The sequence below is a fragment of the Glycine max genome, chromosome 11 (assembly GCF_000004515.6).
Source record: "Glycine max cultivar Williams 82 chromosome 11, Glycine_max_v4.0, whole genome shotgun sequence".
NCBI classification, from domain to species: domain Eukaryota; kingdom Viridiplantae; phylum Streptophyta; class Magnoliopsida; order Fabales; family Fabaceae; genus Glycine; species Glycine max.
In genome coordinates this window covers 9,606,545-9,629,739 of record NC_038247.2, presented here as the reverse complement: position 1 = coordinate 9,629,739, position 23,195 = coordinate 9,606,545, and the positions used below count along the sequence as shown (strand labels likewise).

Genomic DNA, 23,195 nt, shown 5'->3' with positions numbered 1-23,195 from the left:
TCGGTATTTTTATTGTTTCCTATGGAGTGAATGAAGGAAAAAAATGATGTGCAGAAAGTAATAGCCTCACTTTCACTAGTCAATTCAGTCTTGACTAACAAAATGACCCAACATTTCTTTTTTAGTAGCACCTCAGTGGCATTTGTGTTGTATTTGGTGGAAGAAAGTAATGGAATAAAGAGAAATTTTAAATTTGTATTAAAATAAAAATAGAAAGAAAGGAAATTTAGATTTTGTATTTTTAAAAGATAACTTATTTTTTTTCATTTTCTCTCCAATTAAGTTAAAAATACATTATTATTTGTATTTGGCTCAAGAGAAGACACCACCACACTAAGAACATCTGCATGCCTCTAGGAGGTTAATTTGGCTCTTAAAAGATGAAAGTAGTGAGATTGGTTTAAGGAAAGAAGCATATTCTCCATAACTTCCCTATACAGAGCCAACTTACTTGATAATGTGACATGACACATTAAATATCATGATAAATGAACATTTAAAGTAAAACATCATTTCAATGCTTGTAAAATAGGAAGTTAATTTGGTTCTTAAAAGATGAAAGTAAGGAGATTGATTCAAGGGGAGAAACACATACTCCATAACTTTCATCTACAAGGCCAACCTCCTTGAATCATAATCATGGCATTACACTTTATTCAACATTCATAAAATTTCTCTTAATTCTTTCAAATCCAACCATACATATCATTAAATCATTATTTAATAATCATAATTGAAATTTATCATCAATAAAAATAACGTCTTTCTTACATATAAAACAAAGAAACAAAATATAAACAATATCTATCGTTAAAAGGGATATTTATTTTACAAAATCATACTATATTGTCTGGGATCACATTCCCATAAATGTTGTAATTAGAAATATTATTCCTTTTTGTTATTCTTTAAAATATTTTTAAATTTTTAAAATAATAAATAAAAATAAAAGTGATAGTATAGTTAGAAAACAATTCCTCACATCACCATCATAATATAACTTTCTCACGCTATTAGCATCAGAATAAAAATTATGTAAACTGTATAAAAAAATTATGCAAACATAATAAAAGATACTCAAAAATATTTTATGATAATTTCCAACCGTAAATCTTACCAAACATAAGAATAAATATTCTCATGTTCGCATTTCTGCTAATAAGTGGTAAAGGAAGATGATTTTGGGAAACAAATACTACATAAACATTTTTTTTAGGAAGTTAAAGAAATATTTTTTAAACCAGAAAATTTCAAAAAATAATAGATTTTTCTTGGAAAAAGGCACCTAGCATTATATCATGAAATTTAAGATCATTAATTGACAAAAATGATAGGCAGTTAAATATGCACTTGCTTCAGAAAACGCAAGCGAGCATTCTTCCAAATACTCGAATCGTCTGTCTCTAGTACCTCAATCAAGGTGAGCATTCTTCTCAACCCCGATTCTTCATTGATCTCATCACAAAACCCATTTATTGAATCTGAATAGAAAGAACCCCACGATTATTATTTCATACAATTGAACTTCTTCAGCGTTGTTCGTGAACTCCCTCAAGTTAAAGACACTACCTTTCTGGCTTTGTTCTCTTGCAATCCCTTGAGAAAAGTTTATGTTCTGTGTTTGGGAACCCATGCACAATTTTTCATTTGGTGGGTCTCGTTAATTTCTGAGATTTCCAGAGAATTGAAAGAAAAAAAAACCCTTGAATTTGGGAGCGTTGGATTGAATAGACTGTGCTGTGTTGTTTGATTGTAGCATTTAGAAGGGGGTTTTGAGAAATGGGGAAGCCTTTGTTTTATGAGATCTTGGAAAAACCTGCCACAAGTTGCATCATAGGCATATGTAGCATGATTTGGTTCTACATACAGAAGAAAAATATTGGGTATTCACATGTGGGTCTCAGTTATGAGACTGCTCTAGAAGGGCATCATTGGAGGATAATTACTTCTGCTTTTTCTCATATTAGTGTTATTCATCTTGTTTTTAATATGAGTGCACTTTGGAGTCTTGGGGTGGTAGAGCAGCTTGGTCACTTGGGTCTTGGTGTTGAGTACTACTTGCAATACACACTTGTGTTGGTTGTTCTATCAGGAGTGCTGGTTCTCGCAATGTATCATTTGTTGATTGAAAGGTTCAAGCTTGAGTATTTTCGCCGAGTGACGGCTGTTGGGTATTCCTGTGTTGTTTTTGGGTGGATGACAATTCTTTCTGTGAAGCAACCATCTTCCAAGTTGGATCTCTTTGGGTTTCTTTCTCTTCCTATCAGTTTTGCACCGTTTGAATCACTTATCTTCACTTCGATCATTGTTCCTCAGGCGAGTTTTCTTGGCCATTTATCGGGGATTGTTGTTGGATATGCTATAGCATGGGGTTTGATTCATGGGATGAGCAATTACTGGGCACTTTCCTTGTTGGGATGGATTGCACTTGTCTTTGTTTTGAGTTTGAAGAGATCTGGCGCGGTTGACCTAAACTTTCTTGAGATTGAATCTGTTACGGATCCTTCCTTACCCTCTGTGCGGTTTTTGGCATCAAACAGTGGCAGAACACTGCAGATGAGTGCATTGCCAAATGGAAATGTTGAAATTGTCTAATGTTAAAGTTAAATTGATATATCTTGTGATATCAGATGTTGCCTTGACACACTCAATATTGATAGCAATGTGATTCTAATTCTTCCAATATAGAATTTGTTTAAAGCTTTAGCAATATCCCTTTTCAGAGTTTGCATCTCTAGTTATGTGATAATGAATGTTCTCTGATGTTGTATATCTCCATTTGTTGAAGTGATACACTGCTCGTTGAAAATTTGCTGCTACTTTTTGCCTTTTTGTTTAATTTGTGTGCTAGAATCTGAATCTATTGTGCTCATGAACAATACAATCATATTAAGATATATCATTACCCTTAAACTAGATAAATAGAAATTAGTGTCAAAATTTATGGAATTGAAGTTGATTCTACACAGCCTGGTTTGGTTATTGACTTATTTATATCACTGAACGATCTGCTTTGGTTGTAGGAGAGCAGTTTATATGTTGGAGAATTTAATATTCATCTTTATATAGTCAGTTAACCGGCTAGTGCATTTTCGTTTACATGCGTAGGTTATTGTTGATGTTGTTATATCAAGTGATTATCATTGAATAAATTATCAAATTGGTAGTCCTCTAAAGATTTGGATATTACTATGGTTCTTCGTAGTGTAAAACAAGCCTCAATTTAGGAATCAAACTGGTATCCAAAGATATATTGATAAACTAAATTGGTGTTAATTTTAATATTAAGGTACCAAATTGATGTTTTAGCAGGACCAACTTGAGGTCTCTTGAATCTTTGAAGGACTAATTTGAGTATTTACTCTAAACCACTGTACATTCACACTGAGCTTCTATGATTGTCCTATCTAACTTTACAGTCTTGCATAAAGGGCAGTGTTTTTTTGTTTTTAATGAAAATTTACTTTCAAAATTAACTAACTTCATTATTCGGGTGTGTGTACGTATGTGACTTTTTAGTTGAATGGTTAAAGTCGTCTTGGCTGTTTGATTGAGTTTTGGAAAGCCCCAATATATTATGATGCTTGGCATTCTGCGATTTGCCTTTCAAGAAAAGTATCAAGCTAGCATGGAGATTAAGGACTTTGCTTTTTTCGAAATTAGATAGAATTGATTTGAACATGATTAATTTTGAACTATTGAACGTAATTGTGATGTGTTCAAATCAATATTGAATCATAGATTTACATTCAATAGTGTATTTTCATTATAAAGTGTGAGAATTAATTTTACAATTCAACAAATAGGTGCTAAAATAGCAGTTAATTGATCTGGCATCAAAACTCACATTTCTCTGGATTTTGAAATTACTTTGCTGCTCAAATCAATTGGGGGATATTGTCTAAGTCAATAAAGTTTCAGATGGTAGATTATTTATTTAGGCATATATACATGAAAGATGCGATTTAGGTTTTGCTTGGAGTAAAAGATGCTCAAACTGAAAGTGAGGAATATATGAGCAGAGAATATCACGTCCAATAATAAGTAATTGAAAGATAAGCCGATCCAGTGATAACAAAATAAGATTGCTAATTGCACATTTTTCTGTTACTCTGTGCTTCCTCATGGCATCTCCCTGCCTTTCAACTGGATAAAAATTGCATCAACTGGAACCTACTGAATTGCAGAGTTGCAGAGTTCCGCTTTTCACCTTGATTTTAGGTGTCAAATATAACTGAATTGTTAAGAGTAAAAATATTTGAACTAATAGAATGAATTACTAAAGAAAATACATTTAGCTAAAATACTTTAGGACATCTAAATTTCAATAAACAAGGAATAATCAGATAACAACATATATTGTCATTTCACTTTGCAAATAAATTCTAATTTGTCAACTATACATACGTAAAATCTACAAAAATAAATTACTAGTAACAAAGATGTAAGTAATAAGTTAATAACCAGGTATAAAAAAATAAGGCTATTCTAATTTTTAGTTGTCACGGGCATTAAGTCTTGCGAAGAATGCCTTGACCTCTAAGGCTAAAATAAATTGTTAAAACAATAACCACCTGAAATGGACTTTCCTTTCCCTTCAATTCCTCCTGTATATCTGTAGACAAAACCATAATACAAAACAATTATTGACATAGAGAAAATATAGTCAAGGTGAACCTATTGACCCGTTCTTTTGAACCAATTTATCACAACTTATTATGCTCAAGCTCTTTTGACGTGATTCACTTTAGAGTGGAAGTCATAGATGTAAATTTAGAAAGAAAACAAAGACAAAATGCTATAATCAAGATTAGTAACACAGACACAATGCTGACTGTTTTTGTGCAACAAGCTTAACAAGAAACATCATAATATTTAATAAAGGCAAATGCTAACCAGTGCCTAAGTGTATCGGTTAAGGAACTAAAAAGAGAATTTTTTTTATTAGAATGCATAAAATTGTGCTACTCGTGACTTTTTTACTTTCTCCTATGGTTTTCACAATAAATACTTTCTCCTTTTACAAGAAAATTAATAAGAGAATCAGAAACAGGATTGGTTTCCATTTCTTTCAGGTATGGTTGAACCAAAAAAGAGGAAAGTAATGGGCTAATGGTTGGAGGCACATCTAAAAACTAGTTGCATTTACTGCTTAAAATATAGTCAGGCAAAATAAAACTGTGTTCTCGTGGATATTGATCAGAATGACCACTTCCCCGTCCACCGCTCTTCATTAAGAGAAACAATAACAAAAAAAAAAAAAAGCGGGTTTGCAGGCAATTGAGAAGCACAAGTCCTAAATCTAAAGAGAATACTTTGAAGGTTAGTTTAATTTCCAAAGCATCTATAATCATACTAAAAGTTGATCACAAAAATTCCAAAAACTCACCATTTCTTGAAGTCACTCGGACGTTTTTGTGATCTACAGTTTTAGTATTTTGTGAGCCAGAAGTAGAGTCATCCTCTTTAGAACCAGGAAGAAGAATCTGCCCTATTGACTTCCACAATCTTTTAGATAAAGATTTTTGTAAACCACCAGTGCTCAAAACGGATGATGGATCAATTTGTCTAGCTGAAGCAGGATTGAGGTTAGAAAATCTGAATGCACCTAAGAGATTTTCTGGAAAATCTGATTCAGTTTGGCTCTCAATAAGGAAAGCCAGATCAACAGTCAAAGTTGTCACATAACCAAATGCCAAATGAACTATAGCAGCTGCTACCATGGAAGATCCAATATCAATATCTACTTCTTCTACGAAATTCTCTGCCACACAGTATTTACAGGAAAGGGCGCGTCCAATTATGCATATCGCCTGCTATCCAACCGCTTTTCTCAAAATCCAAGGACCATTGACAATGTTGGCAATCATCTTAAGCCTTGAGTTTCTGAAAGCATCATCACCTTTCAAGAAATTATCCATTAGAGACCCCTCAGTAATAGGCTCTTTGTTTGTAAAATATGCCACCGCACTGTAGTTATCCTTGGTTGGGAGTTGAATATTGAAGGCCCAGACAAAAGGTTTGTCACCAGCTGGAAACTCATTATCAATGACCTTCCTAACTTGGCTATTCGAATGCTTCAATATCTCACCCATTTTTACTGAACTTTTAATCCAATCAAATCCAAGAGGATTGAGCAGATAATCACCAGCAGGAATCTTAGCTTTTGTTGTTAAATACTCAGGACCTCTAACCTTGAATGCAGCTCCAGGAGGTGATGCCCAACCATTTGAACAGTTATCTGGATCAAGGAGTGGAAATGTGGAATGGATCCTTCAGATCTTATTCTATCTATCCATTCTGATTTCTTTGGATTCTCAGGGCCCTCCATAATGTTTTACTGTTTCCAAGTAAAACACAATATAAACTTACAGGGACGAAAAAGAATTGGCAACAACATAAATAAAAGGTAATATGGTGCATGTATATGCCAGCAGTCATCTAAAACTGCACAAGATTTTACCAAATACATGCATAGAGAAAATAAATATTCATTCCAAAATTGGCTTATGACCTATAAACATAGAAGTAGGTCACCTAGAAAGCTTAGCACCAACGGACAGACATAATGGAACTCCCTGAATGCTTTCAATTACCTAACTGGACATCGTTCACAATCACTTTTTTACTTCAAACTTGTATGTGGAATAAATTGAACTTTAATAACCCCTTAGGGCCTTAACATTTTTAGTGAACCAAAGTATCTTTTGACTGAGAGTTAGAATCCCATATCTATTTAAGGAGCTAACTCATCCCAACAGATATTTTTTTTATATACATGGGTTTGGGGATCAAACCCCTGACTATATATGTTTAAGGGACAAAGTTATGTATTAATCATGTCACTCCATATTTAACTTTTCTTGGTGCAATTTAATTACTTGCCATCTTCAATGCAAACAGAGTCTATTTTCTATATATAAAACGAGGAAGGTGTTGATTATCACACTGTTTCCATATTTCCATTGTCATCATCCCCTTGATAACAATGATTGAATTAGGCTATTTTTATGATCATGACATATATCTTATACTTGACTAGAATTTGTGAATAAAACAATTCTAGAAATCATGTAGACCCCTATGGAAGAAAGTAGAGTAAACATGAACTCAAGTTATAAGTGCAATCTCTAAAGAACCCACGTTTATAACTTCATATGCTTCAGCAGCACCCCTGGGTATGATTTATTTAACAAAATATGGCAATTCAGCAATAGATTATGTCATTAGCTTATATAATATGCACACCAATACGTAATTGGCTGGTTTATCAACAAAGTGAAACCAATGATGAGACTTTTTCGATCATGCAGGGAATGAATACGTATAATATGAATCATGTACGTGTACGCATATTCCAAATTCAGATACATAGCCATGCAAACTTGTTCGCGTAAAATGCAGAGGATTTGTGAGCAATCCAATGAGGAGCTTCTGCAGAAACTAATTATATCACAATTGAGATCTGGAATTAGGGTTTTGTGATGTGAATTTACGATATGCTTGCTTCAGAAATCAAGATCAGGAAGTACCTCAGAAGGAAAAGCTTTCTCTTTTTCTTTTTTTTTTTTCAATTAAGTTTTGCAAACTTTTTTATTATTATTTAACTATTTTTTTCTTTCTATTTTTTTATATTTGGGAAAATTAAGTTGCTGGCTTCGAAGGATAATCGATAAGCACCCAAGGGGCATAGACTAGACTTTTTTTTATTATTAAGAAAATAAAACCTTTAACATTTTTTGTACGAGCCCGCAACTTAACTTGAAAGTTGAAATAACTTTCTATTCATGTGTTTAATGTTAAAAAATTTTATTATTATTATTATTATATGCACGTGTAAGCCAACAAAAATATGAGACTTAAACTCGACTATGCTCGAAAGCATTGTTTGTGTCCTAAGAGTTCTTTCCAACACAAGTCACAGAATGCGTTTGCAAATAAGAAACTACTGCCAGGCAGCTTTGGTTTGGCTCAGTAAATTATACTCCAAAGCCATTCTCAATTTTCACGATAAATGTAGTTTATATATGATTTAGGCTATTTATAGGAAAAGAAGATGGTGGAAAATAGACTTAGGTGGTTTGGACATGTAGAGAGAAGACCGGTAGACTCTGTAGTGAGGAGAGTAGACGAGATGGAGAGAAGACAAACACTTCAAGGCAGAGGAAGATCCAAAAAGACTATAAGAGAGGTTATCAAAAAGGACTTCGAACTCAATGGTTTGGATAGAAGTATGGTACTTGATAGAACATTATGGCGGAAGTTGATCCATGTAGCCGACCCCACCTAGTGGGATAAGGCGTGGTTGTTGTTGTATAGGAAAAGAAAGAAAGTAACAAACTAAAATGAATTAATTTTCTCTCATAAATTAAAATTAATTTATACATCTCATTTGTTTAACAAGTTAAAGGCTCAGGCTATGGTTGTCTACTATTAAACCACATGGTGATACGGTTAATTTGTTAGGAATATTATATTAGAGACTAAAGTATGATAAATTCGTTCTTAATTAAAAAAATAAATAATAATCTGCTGGTTTTTTGGAAGAGGGGTATGTGATATTAGGACAACTTCGTTAGTAGTTAGTGGAAACTTATGAATTTCTAACTTACGAAGGCTTGGTTATTGTAATTGGGTTTTCAGTGATATTTTTTTCTCTCTCAAAGAAATGAATACCTTAACCATTAAGTGATTGAGTGAGGGAGCAAAATGAGTGTGCTACATGTAATTTATAAGACGCATGTTTGTGCATGTTGTGAAGTACTATGAGAAAATAACAAGCATTAAAATTAACCTTGTCCCCCAGGAACCGATTCCAATAGAGGAAGTGTTTCAGCAGCTAAAATGGTCAAGAGCAGTTCTAACATCAGATGAAGGGGCCAACCGGTTCCAAGTCTTTCCAAACAAATTGGAAGAGAAAAAAGTATGTTCTCATCACAAACTCACAATAATGCAGTTTATGCTTTTTTCCTCTCTTTTTGCGATTGGTGAAGCTCTTTTGTTATTACAGACGTTGGGGACATGTCTTATATTGTAAAACACATAAGAGAGAGGGAAAGAGGGGAAGGAAGACGGAAAAAGAAGAAAAAAAATGGTGCGGAGGTTGCGTCATATCACCATGAGGTTGAGATGTATTCAAGGACTAAAAAAATTTGTGTACCATACAAAGATTATTATACTAACCTATCCTAACATGAATCCAAAGTTAAATATATAAGTGCATAAAAAAAATAGGTTAAATTACTCATTTCATAATTTTTATTTTTTTAGTTTCTATAATTTAAAAATGATTTTTTAATTCATATAATTTAATTTTAGTATCTGTAGTTTGAAAGTGATTTTTTAGTTTTTATTATTTGTATTTTAATTTTCTTTTAATCCTTATAATTTGAAAATAATTTTTTTAGTTCATATATTTTATATTTTAATTCTATTTTAGTCCTTACCATCAAAATATGAGTAATATTATTAATTATAATTAACTAAAAAATATTATTAAATAATTCATAACTAATTTATCGCAAGATAATTTGTAATAAAAAATAGTTAATAATTTATAATTAATTTGTAGCTAATTATTTTTATATATTTTTTTGTAATAAAGACTAAAATATAATTAAAATACAAATTATAGGAACTAAAAATATCACTTTCAACCTAAAGACTAAAAAATAATTAAAATACAAACTATAAAGACTAAAAAGAACACTTTTAAACTATAGAAACTAAAAAAGAATTAAAATGTAAACTATAGAGACTAAAAAATCACTTTCAAACTATACGGACTAAAAATATAAAAATCATAAAACTATAAGGACAAAATAAGTAATTTAACTTAAAAAAATATTATTATGACAACTTGCATAAGTGAGTGTAACAACAATATTGATTATTAAATGACTTCGTAGACTCCCATGCCTTTACTACTCATCAGCTCAGTGTTATTCTCTTTCAACATTGAGTGGTTTTAAACTTATAATATGCGTGCATTCATTCTGCTCTTACCGTGACTTAAATAAGTACGAGTAACATCATTACAAGTTCTAAATTTCATGAGAACTTCTACAAATTACCTTATACATAAGTTAATTTGAGTTTACGGAGAAGTTCATATCATTTTTTTTCTCATTTTCTTTACCTAAATGTCCTTTTGAATAAGCTAGCACAAACAGACACGTCAAAAAATGGTATAAAAATACAAGTTTTGTCACTTGCTTATATGGTTGAGAACAGTAATAATTAATACTGGGAAGAAAACCGGGGGAGATGGATCCAAAGTCAGGCTTCTGTAGTACGTAGAAGCTTGTGTGGATGGAATGTATTCAAACTCTCGTAACAAACAAGTAGAGAAGAGCATAGAAAAGGGTGGGAAAGGAAGAATTGCAAAAACGAAATGGGGTACAGGTGTAAATTTGAAACCCAATCCATGAACTCCTATATATGTAGGTAGATTTGAACTCATTACCAAAGTCTAATTTTCCCAAACAGCTTTATTTGCAAACCAAAATTAACAAACTAACAATTAACATTTGTCGATAAAAAAAAAAACGATACCGTTGTTATTTGATAAAAAAAATCTAGATTTTCTTCCATCCCATCCTGCAGACCTGCTCAAAAAAGTTTATATACATTGTATGTTCAGCATATGTATTTCCAATTTACTCCAGTTTGGGTTCTAAAAGGCTTTTTCAAACTTTGAATAAATTCTTACATATCCATCTATTCAAAAACAGGTATGTTGCTAATTGCAGAATCAGCTGATATTATAGCACAAAACAGAACTGATTACTTTAGATAAAATTTTCAGATCACATAGGAGGGGGGTTTCAATTTTGTGGTTAAATATTACATACTCAAGATAGCATTTTCAAGCACATCCACATGGTTCAAAAGTGAAAATCATTTTATTTGACTAGATTATACAAAAATCTACAGTTGCACACTAGCAGTAAGATTAGAAGAGGGAAAGTCTTTGGACATCTAAAATTATATTCACATGATATTTGAATACCAATAATATACATATGCCGTCTAAGGTGGTGATCCACATCAACCAAAAAGCAAAAATTCGAACTCAGGAAAACAACTAAGATGAATATTATTCTTTCCCTCAATCCCCTTTACTTTCCCTTCCATCCCTCTTCTCCCTTTTCACCTAGAAGCAAGTTTAAAGGAATAGCCAAGGCAGCAGAGTGACTTTACCTGGTTGTTGGGTCTTTCTTTTGCTTCTCCCTATTTATGTAAGAATGAAGAAGGCCGGTGAGTGGATAGAGCCATGGATTGCACCTTCCTTTTCAAATCATGCAAGCTATTTTGGAGGAAATGGGAAACACCCTCAAACTCAGCAGCAAGTTCTGCAATCTCATTAAAGTCCTTGCATAAATTGTCATACCTTTGCATTTGTGGCTTCAATTGTATCAAATCATAACTACTCCTAGTACATGAATGTCTCCGTTTTATATTTTTGGTCCATCTTTGCAAGATATACTTTGACGGCACTTGTTTCACCCTTTCTTGTGCAAATACAATGAGCGAATGTCTACACATAATACCTCTAAACTCAAACAATAAACATTTGCAGCTAAAATCATGATTGTCACGATGAAATACTACCTCAAAAATAGCTTCCTTTGGTTGTCCTTCAACTATTATGTCCTCCAACACATCATAAGTACAAATGCTACCTTCCACATCCCTAAGGGATACAGAACAATTAATTTTTGCTCTAAATTCAGCTTGCACCTCATTAAATTTTGCATGGGTATAAGCAGATTGGAATTGCTTTTCAATCATTGAATTTGACCCACAATGAATAGTAGTGCTGAATGATCGTAAATCAGCTTCAAATTCTTTTTCTACCTTGCCATAGAGAGCAATATCATACAGTTGGACAAACTGTTGCAAAGATGTTGTTGAGTTGATATATCCATCAAAGAAAGGATGTACGTTTTCACCTTGTTGAGTGGTAGACATTCCTGCCCAAAAATCCTTCTTTAAGAAAATTGGAACCCATCTACTTCGTTCGTTGTACAACTCACTCAACCATTCATTGTCTTGTAGGTTGAATCCTTTTATGAAATGACTCCATTGATCTTCAAATTCAGCTTCTGTGAAGGTATCATAAACTACACTTCTCATGGCACTCTTTATATTCTTATTGTATTCAGTGTTTGTTTTCAACTTCTCGGGGATTTTTTTCATTACATGCCATAAGCACCACCTATGTTGGGTTGTTGGAAAGACTAGCTGAATTGCTTTTTGGATTGCTTTGCTTTGCTCAGTCACTATACCTTTTGGAGGATTGCCTGACATGCAACGAAGCCAGGATTCAAACAGCCACACAAATGACTCTGTGTCTTCACTAGAGAGTAGAGCACATCCCAATAAAACATGTTGTCCATGATGATTAACGCCAACAAATGAAACAAATGGCATGTCATACTTTTTTGTTAGATATGTTGTGTCAAAAGTAACCACATCCCCAAATGAATCGTATGTTGCCCTACTTCTTGCATCAGCCCAAAATACATTTTTCACACGAAAAAAATCATCCAAGTCTATATCGTAGAAGAAATTACAATTTTGCTCCTGCATCCTTAAAAAATAGCTCCTTAGAGCCTTACCATCACCTTCCTTACCAATTGTATGTCTTTCCTTCAGAACATGATTTTTCACATCTCCTTCAACAAATGATAAATTTCTGTACCCTCCCACGTCACAAGCAAGAGATTGGATGGTCTTGTTCATCACTGCCTTTGCTTCATGATTGATTTCTATTGTTCTGTTCACATGCATGCTAGTGTTTTTGTTTACTCGGAGCATCATTGCCTTTGTAGGGCTAAGTTCATGGGAGTGGTCAAGTACTGCTTTCATTATGTACCACAGTCCATCTTTGAAGGAAACTGTAATTTTGGCTTCACAATTATTCTTGATTGTGGGCAATGTCTTCAAAGTGTTTGGCACACGAGTTCCCTCTCGTGAACATGTTAATATAAAATAGTGTAACTTTCCATCACGTCCTTTTTTTGAGTTTCTTACTTTGGAACCAAATCCCATTCTAGAAGCATACTGCCTATAAAATGATTTAACAGCTTCCTTGGAAGGAAATGACATCCCTGATGCTGGCTCGCAAGGTTCAAAACCCCCATTCATGTTATCATGCATAATTACGTCTAGTTCATCTACTTCTTCCATGGATTCAGCACCATTGTCTACACTGTTGCTTTCCCAACATTCATCATGGTTATTTCTGTCCTCCATGAAGGCCAGCTTTTAAACCCAAAAAACCTGCACAAGCCCTTTTCATCTTACTAGAAATTTGAAACGATATCAAATGCTATAGCAGCACAAATAAACTCTTTCTACCTAATTTACCATCTCAAAGCATAACATTTCATCAAAATATAAAGAACTTATCAGTGAAATAGGAAAACAACACACAAAAGACAATAATTCTAACATAAAACAATGTATACTCTTAGCCTCAGCTTCCATCAGTTTATTTTTCATGAATTTAACACACAAGATCCAATAGTTCATCTGTATAACATCAACAAATAAATACTAAAACTTTATCCGATATCAACATAGGCTCTTGCATGAACCACCATCAGTGAGTAAGAAAACAGTATTCACCATTCAGTATCTTTTGTTTTTTTTTCTTCACATTTAGGAATTTAAAGCACACTACACAGGTTGGCCAAAGAGGAATTCAGTCAATCAAACCCACAAAGACAATATTTAATAGCATTAGCCACACACTTTTTTCTCCAAGTTGAAGTGGGGAAATTTCCAATCTTTAAGAAATTGGAAACACCCAAGAGCAAAAGCAGCTAGTACAAGACATTTTATCAAACAAACAAGGAGCATTTGGGATTTTTTTTTGGGTGGTGGTGGGGGGTGGGGAGCTGCCATAATAATTAAATGAATTTCTATGATTAGAAAGAAATAATAAGCATGGAACTGGAATGACAAAACCTACGTTCGATGTGAAACAAAGGGAAGGCGGAGGAGGAGTCCCAATCACCAATGGAATGAACTTTCTGTGGAGTGGTGTTCTGTTGGTTTCTTCTGGAGCAACAACGTCAGAGGGAGTCGCAAGCAAAAAGGCTAACATAAAATCCAATAACAAAGAAAACAGAAACAGCAGATAGTTGCCTCGTAGTACATTCTACGACTTGGATTTGTGAATCAATGTAGCTGCAAATAATAAAGGTTAATTGGGTCTGTTTAGTTTAGCCTATAAATTAGATTGGGCTGTTTTCTTAAATTAAAGGAGACTCGATGTTCATTCTCCTCAGCTCACTGTTATTCTCTTCCTTTTAAGATTATTTTATAGAAATCAAGTAATATAATAAAAAAAATCTAATAAAATAGTTATAATTTTTTTATTTTATTCATTTTTTTCATTCTACAATAAATATACGTATATAAATTAATTAAAGATAAGAAAATAAATAAGAGTATAATTGATAGATTAATTAATATGATTTTGAACTTTACAAACAACACGTAAATAGGAACAAATATTGTCTAAAAATCCAACAATTAAAAAGGATTGGAGGGATTATATGAGGACCACCAATAGTTAGTTTAAGTGGTTGGAGCTTGAAATCCTTAAACATGTGGTTAGGAGTTTAAATCTTAACTCATATATATGGAAAAATTATTATTAGGAGGGGAGTGGGGACAACCCACTTATGATTGTAGACTCCCTTTACAAACTCCTTTGTAATCATATACTCGATCAGAAGAAAAAAACCTTATATTAAGAAAACTGATTTCCATAATATACTTTATTTAATTAATTTTCACGTTTATTATTTATTTTTTGTTTAAACAACTTTTTAACTTTATAAATTGAATAACTTAATAACTTAATTGACACATCAAATGTCTATTAAAACATCAAATACATCTTATAAATGTATAAAAGACATTGAAAACAATGTATTTAGATTTTTCAGCCCGAATAATAAATTCATTCAGAAATACAAATTCACCTTTAAATTGTAAAGCCAAATATCTATTTTTAAATGAAAGTGTTTTAGAAAACTATCTGCCTCCACATTTATTTATGTGACATTTCTTGCAGCAAACATTTAAACATTTTAATTATAATTTTATTCCTTTAAAATAATATTGTTTAAATTTAATTTAATTCAAATTTCCAATCTTAATATTATATATCAAAATAAATATATTTTTCCTTTTAAGATAATCTGAATTTTAAGATTATTAATTAATCTTATAGTGAATTGAACTTTTTAAATTTTAGCACATTATATGGATAAAGATAATATACCCTAATTTTAATACCTTCCTTTCCAATTTTTTTAAAAAATTATTTCTTAAGAAAAATACTTAATATAATAAAAATATCATTATTAATAGTGTAAATTTATTTGCAATAAAAAAAATATTTCCAATAAGATTTTTTATTCTCTTTACTTTATTTTCATATAAAATTTCTTTAAATTTAAAGATACAGGTATAATGCACCCTAAACTTATTTGCAATGAAGGGGTATTTGATCTAGAGATTTTTTTTTCATCCCTTAAAATCATGTTTCCTAGTAATTATACTTTGGTGTAATCATTTTTTTTCCAAATATTATAAATGTTTGGTATGTGTAAAATATTTTTGGAAATGAGAGACATAATTATTAAAAAAGCTTTTCCTCTTTATGAGAATTTGAATTCCCACGCCCTCTCATGGGAAAGTTTTATTAAAACTAGCTAGAAGCTTAAAAATGAGCTAGTAACTAAAAGCTGATCATTGAAGGCTAAAAAGTTATATTATTAAATTAAAAGTATTTGATAAAATTAATTATTGAAATAGTTAAAAATGTAAAATGACAAAAAAATAATAATATCATGATTTATTTTAAAAAGATAACAAGAAAAATAAATAAATATATCAAAGATAAAAGTAAAATAAAAATATAAAAAGTTAAAAGCCAGCATTTTGAAAAATATTACTTAAGGTTTAAAAAAAATTATTTATCAAACAATCAAATAAATTTTTCAGCTAATAAAAAAGTTAAAACTAACTAACATGACTTTAATAAAAAAGTTAAAACTAACTAACATGACTTTAATAAAAATAATTGATGAGCATGTGAATTTCTGAGAATAATTTTTAAAATTGTCATAGCAAATATAGAAATTTAACATTAACAACCTAAGAGAAACTTAAAAGGAAACCCCCTCTACTAAACACCCCAGGTGTTTCGTTGGTATCCTAGTTTAGGAGTACATATGGCAATTCCGGTGGAAATTGCGAGACAACGTGATTTTTAATCTAAACAGACCACTTATGCAGGCATAGCCATAGGCAAAAGCAATTGTAAGACTTAACAAACATAAATCCGCCCCGCATATTCATAACCAAAGGTGCCAAAGAATTTTACATAGCCAAGATCCAATGCATAATTCTCAATCTCTAACTAGGACTATCTGTACCGTTTCATGAATAAGAAATATAATGACTGTGACCTAAACAAACTCTAAACACAAGGGTAAAGTGATGAAGAGAAAGCAATTTGTAGTCTCTAAAATCCTCTGCCGCTGAAGTACATTTGATGAGGTGTGTCCCCTCCCTATTCATGTCCCCCATTTGTTGATATTACTGTTCCTGTTGCTGCTGCTGCTGCTGCAGTTGCAGTTGCTGCTGCTGCTGCTGCTGCTGCTGCTGCTGCTGTTGTTGCTGCTGCTGCTGTTGTTGCTGCTGCTGCAGTTGCAGTTGTTGTTGCTGCTGCAGTTGCAGCTGTTGCAGCTGCTGAAATTGCTGTTGTTGCTGAAATTGCTGTTGCTGCTGAAGTTGATGCTGCTTTTGGGAATGAATTTGGAGTTGTTGAAACTTTTGTGCAGCTAAAAGAGTGTGCATAGCCTGATTGTTGGGATAGAATTGTTGCCCCCCACCAAATGAAGCAAAATTTACCGGTCCTCCATTTGGCATAACTTGTCCAGTCAGTGCTTTCAAATGCTGAATTTCTTCTTTTAATGCATCATTTAATGCTGTAGGTGGTAGAAAAAACACTGAATTAGTTCTTTGACCGAGGAACTAAAATCAGGACGAAGTCTCCATTGACAGGTAAATTTGAATTTTATCAATTCAATCCAGACAAACTCTCCATGCACATATATTCAAAACAGAATCATGAAATTGCATTTCCAAGTAGAAGATTATGTTTCAAATGCACCCAAAAAGCCAACCAGTCTACCAACAAAATTTTGCAGCCATCTTTTTACACTTGGGAGTTGACTTTATCTAAGACAAATGTATTAGTTTTAAGGGCAGTCTTACAAATGTTATAAAAGGAATGCACAAACTTTTAAATATAAAGGTAAAACAAAATACTCTATATCAGTTTATCAACTTAAATTGTAATTTCCAAATAGCAAATTACAAAATATAAAAAATATACCATAATCAGTTTTATATTTTCCTTTCCTATTTTTGAAATAAATTGAAGTTCTATTCAATTTAACCACTGTTTTCACACAGCTCATTACCTACCAATCATTACACATGCTATCGAGCAACCACCTCCCCCTTTCCAGAAACAAAGAAAGTTGATCAAATCATTGTCTCATCAAGGTAAAATTATATGTATCAACAAAGGTCACAAGTCATGGCATACAGTGGTCTACCAATTTTATTTTTATTTTAAAATTAGAAAGATAGGAGAAGAAAAAGGTAGAGCAATAGCCTCAAACGTTTATAACAGCATGAGTTTACCATCTTGCAAGTGGACCTGTTGCTCCATGGTTTGCAACCGCAACTTCAACTCACTGTTCTCAGCAGTCATTCCAGTTGTATCTCTCTGCTCATAAGAGACAAAAATACATTGATTATAATATAATCCCCACCATTTGCTTTTCAGTCAGGAGACATAGTGGCATTAGTAGACCACTAAGAGGATGGAATGTCAAACACATTTAAACAGCCGTCTGAAGTTCACAGAAGTTGAACATTATAGAGCAGAAAGTATACAGCATAAGATTAAAATGGTGAGTTAAGGAAATACCTGCAAGAGAGTCAATTGTGCAGACAAGGAAGTTGCTTCAGTTTGCAATGTCTGCACTTTCCTTTCAAGCTCGGAAATGTAACGCATCTTCCTTTCTTTTGATCTTGCAGCAGACTGTCTATTTGCCCATATCCTATCACACACATCACACAATGCAGCAGAGCATTAGTCACAATGGAAAGGTTTTTTTACTTTTAATAAAAAAATCAGTGGTAGGTTATCAATAGCATTTACGGCGGATGGTGGTGAGCACTGCCATGCGCCATATCAATATGGAAGATGGCGTGGCGGACAAAAGAAAAATATATTTATATAAAAACTGGAAAAAGAAACCGAAAAATCACACACACACACAAATATATATATATATATAGTATGTATTAAAAACAACATAATGACAAACTAAAATTCATAACATTCATAATTCCATGATTGTCATCACATAAAGTCATAAACATAGTTAATAAAAAACCAGCAAAAAGGATAAATAGCAACTAACAAAGAGTCAATATTAAAGATACAATCAAAAATTATAAAACTAATCATCCTCATCTTCATCCCCTCCTTGAAAGACACATTCTGAAATTATTAAAGCACATATTTGAAAATCTGAAATTTCAAAAAACACAGAGCACCAACATAAACAAAATACCAGACGAAGAACATTTGAAAAGAGGAGCGAAAAACAGTTGAGGAAGAAAAAATAAAAAAAAAACCCTGCATTGGGTTCATGGTTCCCACAGGGATCGCTAGGGTTGGCTTCAATGGGAGAGTCGAATGGGAGAAACAGAAAGGTGGTTTGAATGCAAAAAAATGAGAAAGGGATATATGTTGGGTAGTTACAAATGGGCCGACCCAAGCCTGAAATTTTGAAGAAAAAGAGGGGGAAACCCACCACAGCGTCAGTCATGGCAGGGGCACCATATTGATATTGGCGTACGATGCTATAAAATGCCAAATAACGGACAACAGATTGCGGGGTCCACCGTTATATTACAGGAACAAAACGTCGTTATGGCAGCGCCATGACGGTTATGTGATAACACTGGTGGCAAGTATTTTTAAATAAAGTATAGAGATGAACAGTACACCCTCCGATTTTAAAATGTAAGTGCGAACAAAAAGGGGCAAGTGTGTCCAACGGACTAGGAATACAGAGATTCCACATATATATACAAGCTGAAATGTTGATTTACTAGAATAAGAAGGTGGATAGATGATTCCTGTTCCTGCTTAGAAGGGCATTTCATACAAGCAATTTATTCCACAAAATACATCAACAATCCCATGCAAGGCGGACAAAAAAGTGCAACGGTAGAAAACGGAACTGAGAACAGAATAACCAAGCCCCATGATTTTTTCAAAAAGTAACGGTACCAGAACTTCCAAAACCATATTAATGCACAAAATCCTTATTTTGTCATTCCTACTTCAACATTGCTTCTGAACCTAATTCTGCCCCAAAGCTGAAGCCTTTGCCAGAATTATTGAAGTGAGGCAATGTTTATGCAATGAATTGGAGACTACATGCATATAGTGATCCCTACAGGATGTGGAGTCTGTCGACTGGGTAGAATTTGAAGAAGAGGAATTCTCCATATCTGACAATTGCTTAACATGCTAAATCAAAAGAACTTGAACTAATATCAACAAACAACAAACACATACCAATAGAATAATTTCAATTTATAATGAAGAGAAATATTATGTGGAATTTCCAAGAAATGCACAGTAAGCATTAAAAAATTAATTAATAACCAAGAAAATAACACATTTTTTTTATCAGCAAATGTTAGTTTGTTAGTTTTTGTTAGAAATGTTAGTTGGGGGGATTCGAACCCGCAACCGGCCCCCTCCCTTCTTCCTTCACCCTTCTCCAATCACTGGACCAACCTTATATCTCCAAAAATAGAACATCACATGTCTTTGTCTATGGCAATTATTGATCCTAAGGCAGGCCAATGTATGTTCAAATGCTTTCAAACCGTAAAGATAAGTCCACGAAAAACCGTTAAAATTTCTCTAATGTCAAAATTTGTATGCATGCTAATGATATTATAACTAAAGACAAAGTAGTACCCTGCAACAACTTTTATTGATTTAGCCTACAATTAATGTCGAAGTATCGCTTACACACGCGGACACCCGATGAACATGTTTAGAAGGCATTTATAACGACCAAATTTAAATTTCAGTAACACCTATTTCAAGCATGTATCTAATCTCTGTCTCGAGGACCAGATTATGCTCAATTAGGCGAGCCAAATCTGCCCAAAACAGAAACAAGCCAATATAGGATGAAATTTTGCAGTCCAAGTGCCAAACACAATGACCCTACAACACCATCCATGCCAATCAGCACAATCACAAGAGATATGTCACCACCACAACTATTACGACCGAGAAATGAAGCAAAATCATGCATAAATTGTAACAACTAGCAACTAATTACTCTATCATATCAATAGTCTAACATATAGATCGGCAGCAAGGAGGATTGCTTTTCAATTAAGGCAACACAATTATTTACACGGCAGTAGGGTACCTTTTAGCCCGCTTGGGATCAACTAAGGCAAGCTCAGCAAGCTTGTCAGCAGACATAGCCTTTTTGGTGTCGATGCCACCACCGGAGACATCATCGGCAGCGGCAGCGGTAGCGGAGAGCAGCATATCCGGGTGGATGGAGCCATCCATGGAGAGGCTGTGTTGGTGTCGAACCCTAGTAGGCCTTTCATTATTATTATTATTATTCTTATTATTATTATTATTATTATTATTAGCAATGCTGTTGTGTTGAGGTGGAGGAGGAAGAGGAAGTGGAGAGGAATCGAGTTGATCGAATTGAAGGTAGATGGAAAGCAAGTCGTTGTCATCGGGGAGATCAACGTCGAAGGTGAGGTCGTCGGGTAGGGTTATAATCTCCGAATGGGCGCGCCTGTGCCCTCTGTTCTTCGGTGGATTCTCCGGCATTCCGCTTATGTCGTCGTGGCTGAACGACGACGATGCTGATAATGAAGCTTGTTGTTCCGATTTCACGTAACGGGAAGAAGAAGGTGGGAGAGGAGGAGGCGATTTGTTGTCCCTATTATCCATTGCCACCAAATCTGGAACTGAAATGCAAAATTCAATTCAATTCAATTTCATTCATTCATGATTGATAAGCTGAAAGGAAGAAAGGATTATTGGATTGTAGATTTGTAGTACCTTTGATTTGATTTGATGGAGAATGTTGCGTTGCGTTAAACCAGATTCAGCAGCAGCTGCGACCTTTGCTTTGCCGTTTCACATGCCTCCACTAATCCAACACACAAAATGGATCAGATTTTATAGGTTCTTTCTGACTTAACACACCCCACCACTGCACACCATTCCTGTAATATTATTCTTAATTTAGTCCAACCTAAGAAATTATATAATGCTATTATTTGTTAATAAATGTAATGGCTTAAAAATAGAAAATATTTGAATATGTTTATTAAACTTTAAATACATTTAATGTTTTTTTCTCATCATCATATTCATGAAGTAGTTTCTATGAATAATTTTCATCTAGAAATGTGAGCACACATAATATAATATTAACATAATTTATTTCATATTTAAAAGTCAATTTAAACATTTCATCACTTGCTTAAGAGACATGATTTTTTTGGTTAATATTTTATGACTTTGAAATAATATTAAATAAAAGTTAATAAGTATTTATTATTATTAGAAAAATTATATATATATAAAAGAGAGAGATGTATACTAAATCACTTGAAAGTAAAGAAAAAATAAAAACAAAATTGTACAAAGTGTAATAAAAATTTGTTATTCTTGTTGATAAGAATCACTATTTAATGTTAAATATATGTTTTATTCAGTGCTCTAATATGTACTATTAGTATCTATATGATTATTCATTTTAATAATTAAATAGAAAATGTTAAGTATTTCTTCATGCGAAGGGCACTCTTCTTAAATGTTCCTTTTAAATTAAATAACCACTCTTAACATTTATTTATATTATCATCATAGTATGGATATGGTTCAAAAAATTATTGTGCATTTTACCAAAAAAAAACATTATTGTGTTATGCGTGATAATATTTTTTGCTATAATTTATTTTCTCTACCTATTAAATTTTAAAGTGACAAATTTTGTATCTAGTTTTCTTCTCTTATGATAGAGATCAAACAAATGAAATTCTTTTCTCTCTTAGTATTTTTGGAAAAAAGAACAGCAGCAAAAAAATTGAACATTATGTTCAGAATCAGAAGGCAACATATCTGAGAAAGTATCTTCTTAATACACAACACGACTTTGTAAGCAATGGTAAAAATATTTATTAAAAGCAGAAAAAGAAAACCTTTTGCGGCGCACTTTTGTTTGCTATGGAGAATAAATACAATACATTCACTTTGTTTTCTTTTTTTATACTAATACTAGAACTAGAATAATAGTAATACATTCACTTTCGAGAACAAAGGCAGATGGATCCAATTCTCTGACATTCTTTTACTTTAACAACTAACATTATATTGTAAACTGCTTAAAAAAAACATTGCATATTAAATATTAAGTACATTTCAAACCACTGCCATGACCCCACACACACACAAATCACCACTCAATCAGTGATGTTTTTCAATTGATATTATTTTTTGTCAATGTCATTCAAGATTTTTTTTTTGTTGAAAGTTGTTTAAAGATATTTTTTGACTACCGGTCAAGATTATTTTTTGGCTGACATCAATTAAATGTATTTTTTGGTTGATGCTGGTCAAGTTTTTTTTTTCATTCGAACTTGATCAGGTTTTCTTTATTCGATGTTAGTAAGGACTATTTTTCAACCGAAATCTACTAGGACTATTTTTCAGGATGATATTAATAAAAAAAAATTGACTAACGTCAGTAAAAAAAAATCTAGTCAACATTGATTGAAAGATAAACTAGGTTGATATCGGCTAAAAAAATAGTCTCAATCGACTAAAAAATAGTTTAGACCAATATTGGCTAAAAACCTTAGCTGATGTCGACTAAAAAACCTCTAGACGACATTGGCTAAAAAAACCTTAGTTGATGTTTGCCAAAAAAATTGTGGTTGACATTGGTAAAAACAAGTGTCCTTAAATTCTTTAATTATTAAGTTGGATTAATTCTAATTCATTAAGCATTCAT

At 32.7% G+C, this 23,195-nt stretch overlaps 3 protein-coding genes and 1 pseudogene across 3 annotated transcripts; 1 reads left to right on the top strand and 3 right to left on the bottom strand.

Annotated features, from left to right (window-relative positions):
• The first annotated feature begins 1,336 nt into the window (after positions 1 to 1,336).
• Positions 1,337 to 2,917, top strand: LOC100778645 (RHOMBOID-like protein 13). Its single transcript, NM_001317583.2, has one exon. It carries the CDS (start codon positions 1,780 to 1,782, stop codon positions 2,593 to 2,595), a length of 816 nt encoding a protein of 271 aa, NP_001304512.2. The 5' UTR covers positions 1,337 to 1,779; the 3' UTR covers positions 2,596 to 2,917.
• Positions 2,918 to 3,818: 901 nt separating this feature from the next.
• Positions 3,819 to 6,396, bottom strand: LOC100815198 (protein ENHANCED DISEASE RESISTANCE 2-like; annotated as a pseudogene).
• A 4,575-nt stretch (positions 6,397 to 10,971) lies between these two features.
• On the bottom strand, positions 10,972 to 14,251 carry LOC102667848 (protein FAR-RED IMPAIRED RESPONSE 1). The gene is made up of 2 exons (XM_006590871.3): positions 13,982 to 14,251; positions 10,972 to 13,287 (listed from the first exon to the last, which is right to left on the bottom strand). The coding sequence occupies exon 2, from the start codon at positions 13,258 to 13,260 to the stop codon at positions 11,233 to 11,235; it is 2,028 nt and encodes a 675-aa protein (XP_006590934.1). The 5' UTR covers positions 13,261 to 13,287; positions 13,982 to 14,251; the 3' UTR covers positions 10,972 to 11,232.
• Positions 14,252 to 16,360: 2,109 nt separating this feature from the next.
• Positions 16,361 to 21,396, bottom strand: LOC100814674 (probable transcription factor PosF21). Its single transcript, XM_003538993.5, has 5 exons — positions 21,236 to 21,396; positions 20,577 to 21,141; positions 18,032 to 18,164; positions 17,743 to 17,827; positions 16,361 to 17,018 (listed from the first exon to the last, which is right to left on the bottom strand). The coding sequence occupies exons 2-5, from the start codon at positions 21,122 to 21,124 to the stop codon at positions 16,627 to 16,629; spliced, it is 1,158 nt and encodes a 385-aa protein (XP_003539041.1). The 5' UTR covers positions 21,125 to 21,141; positions 21,236 to 21,396; the 3' UTR covers positions 16,361 to 16,626.
• Between the last annotated feature and the right edge of the window lie 1,799 nt (positions 21,397 to 23,195).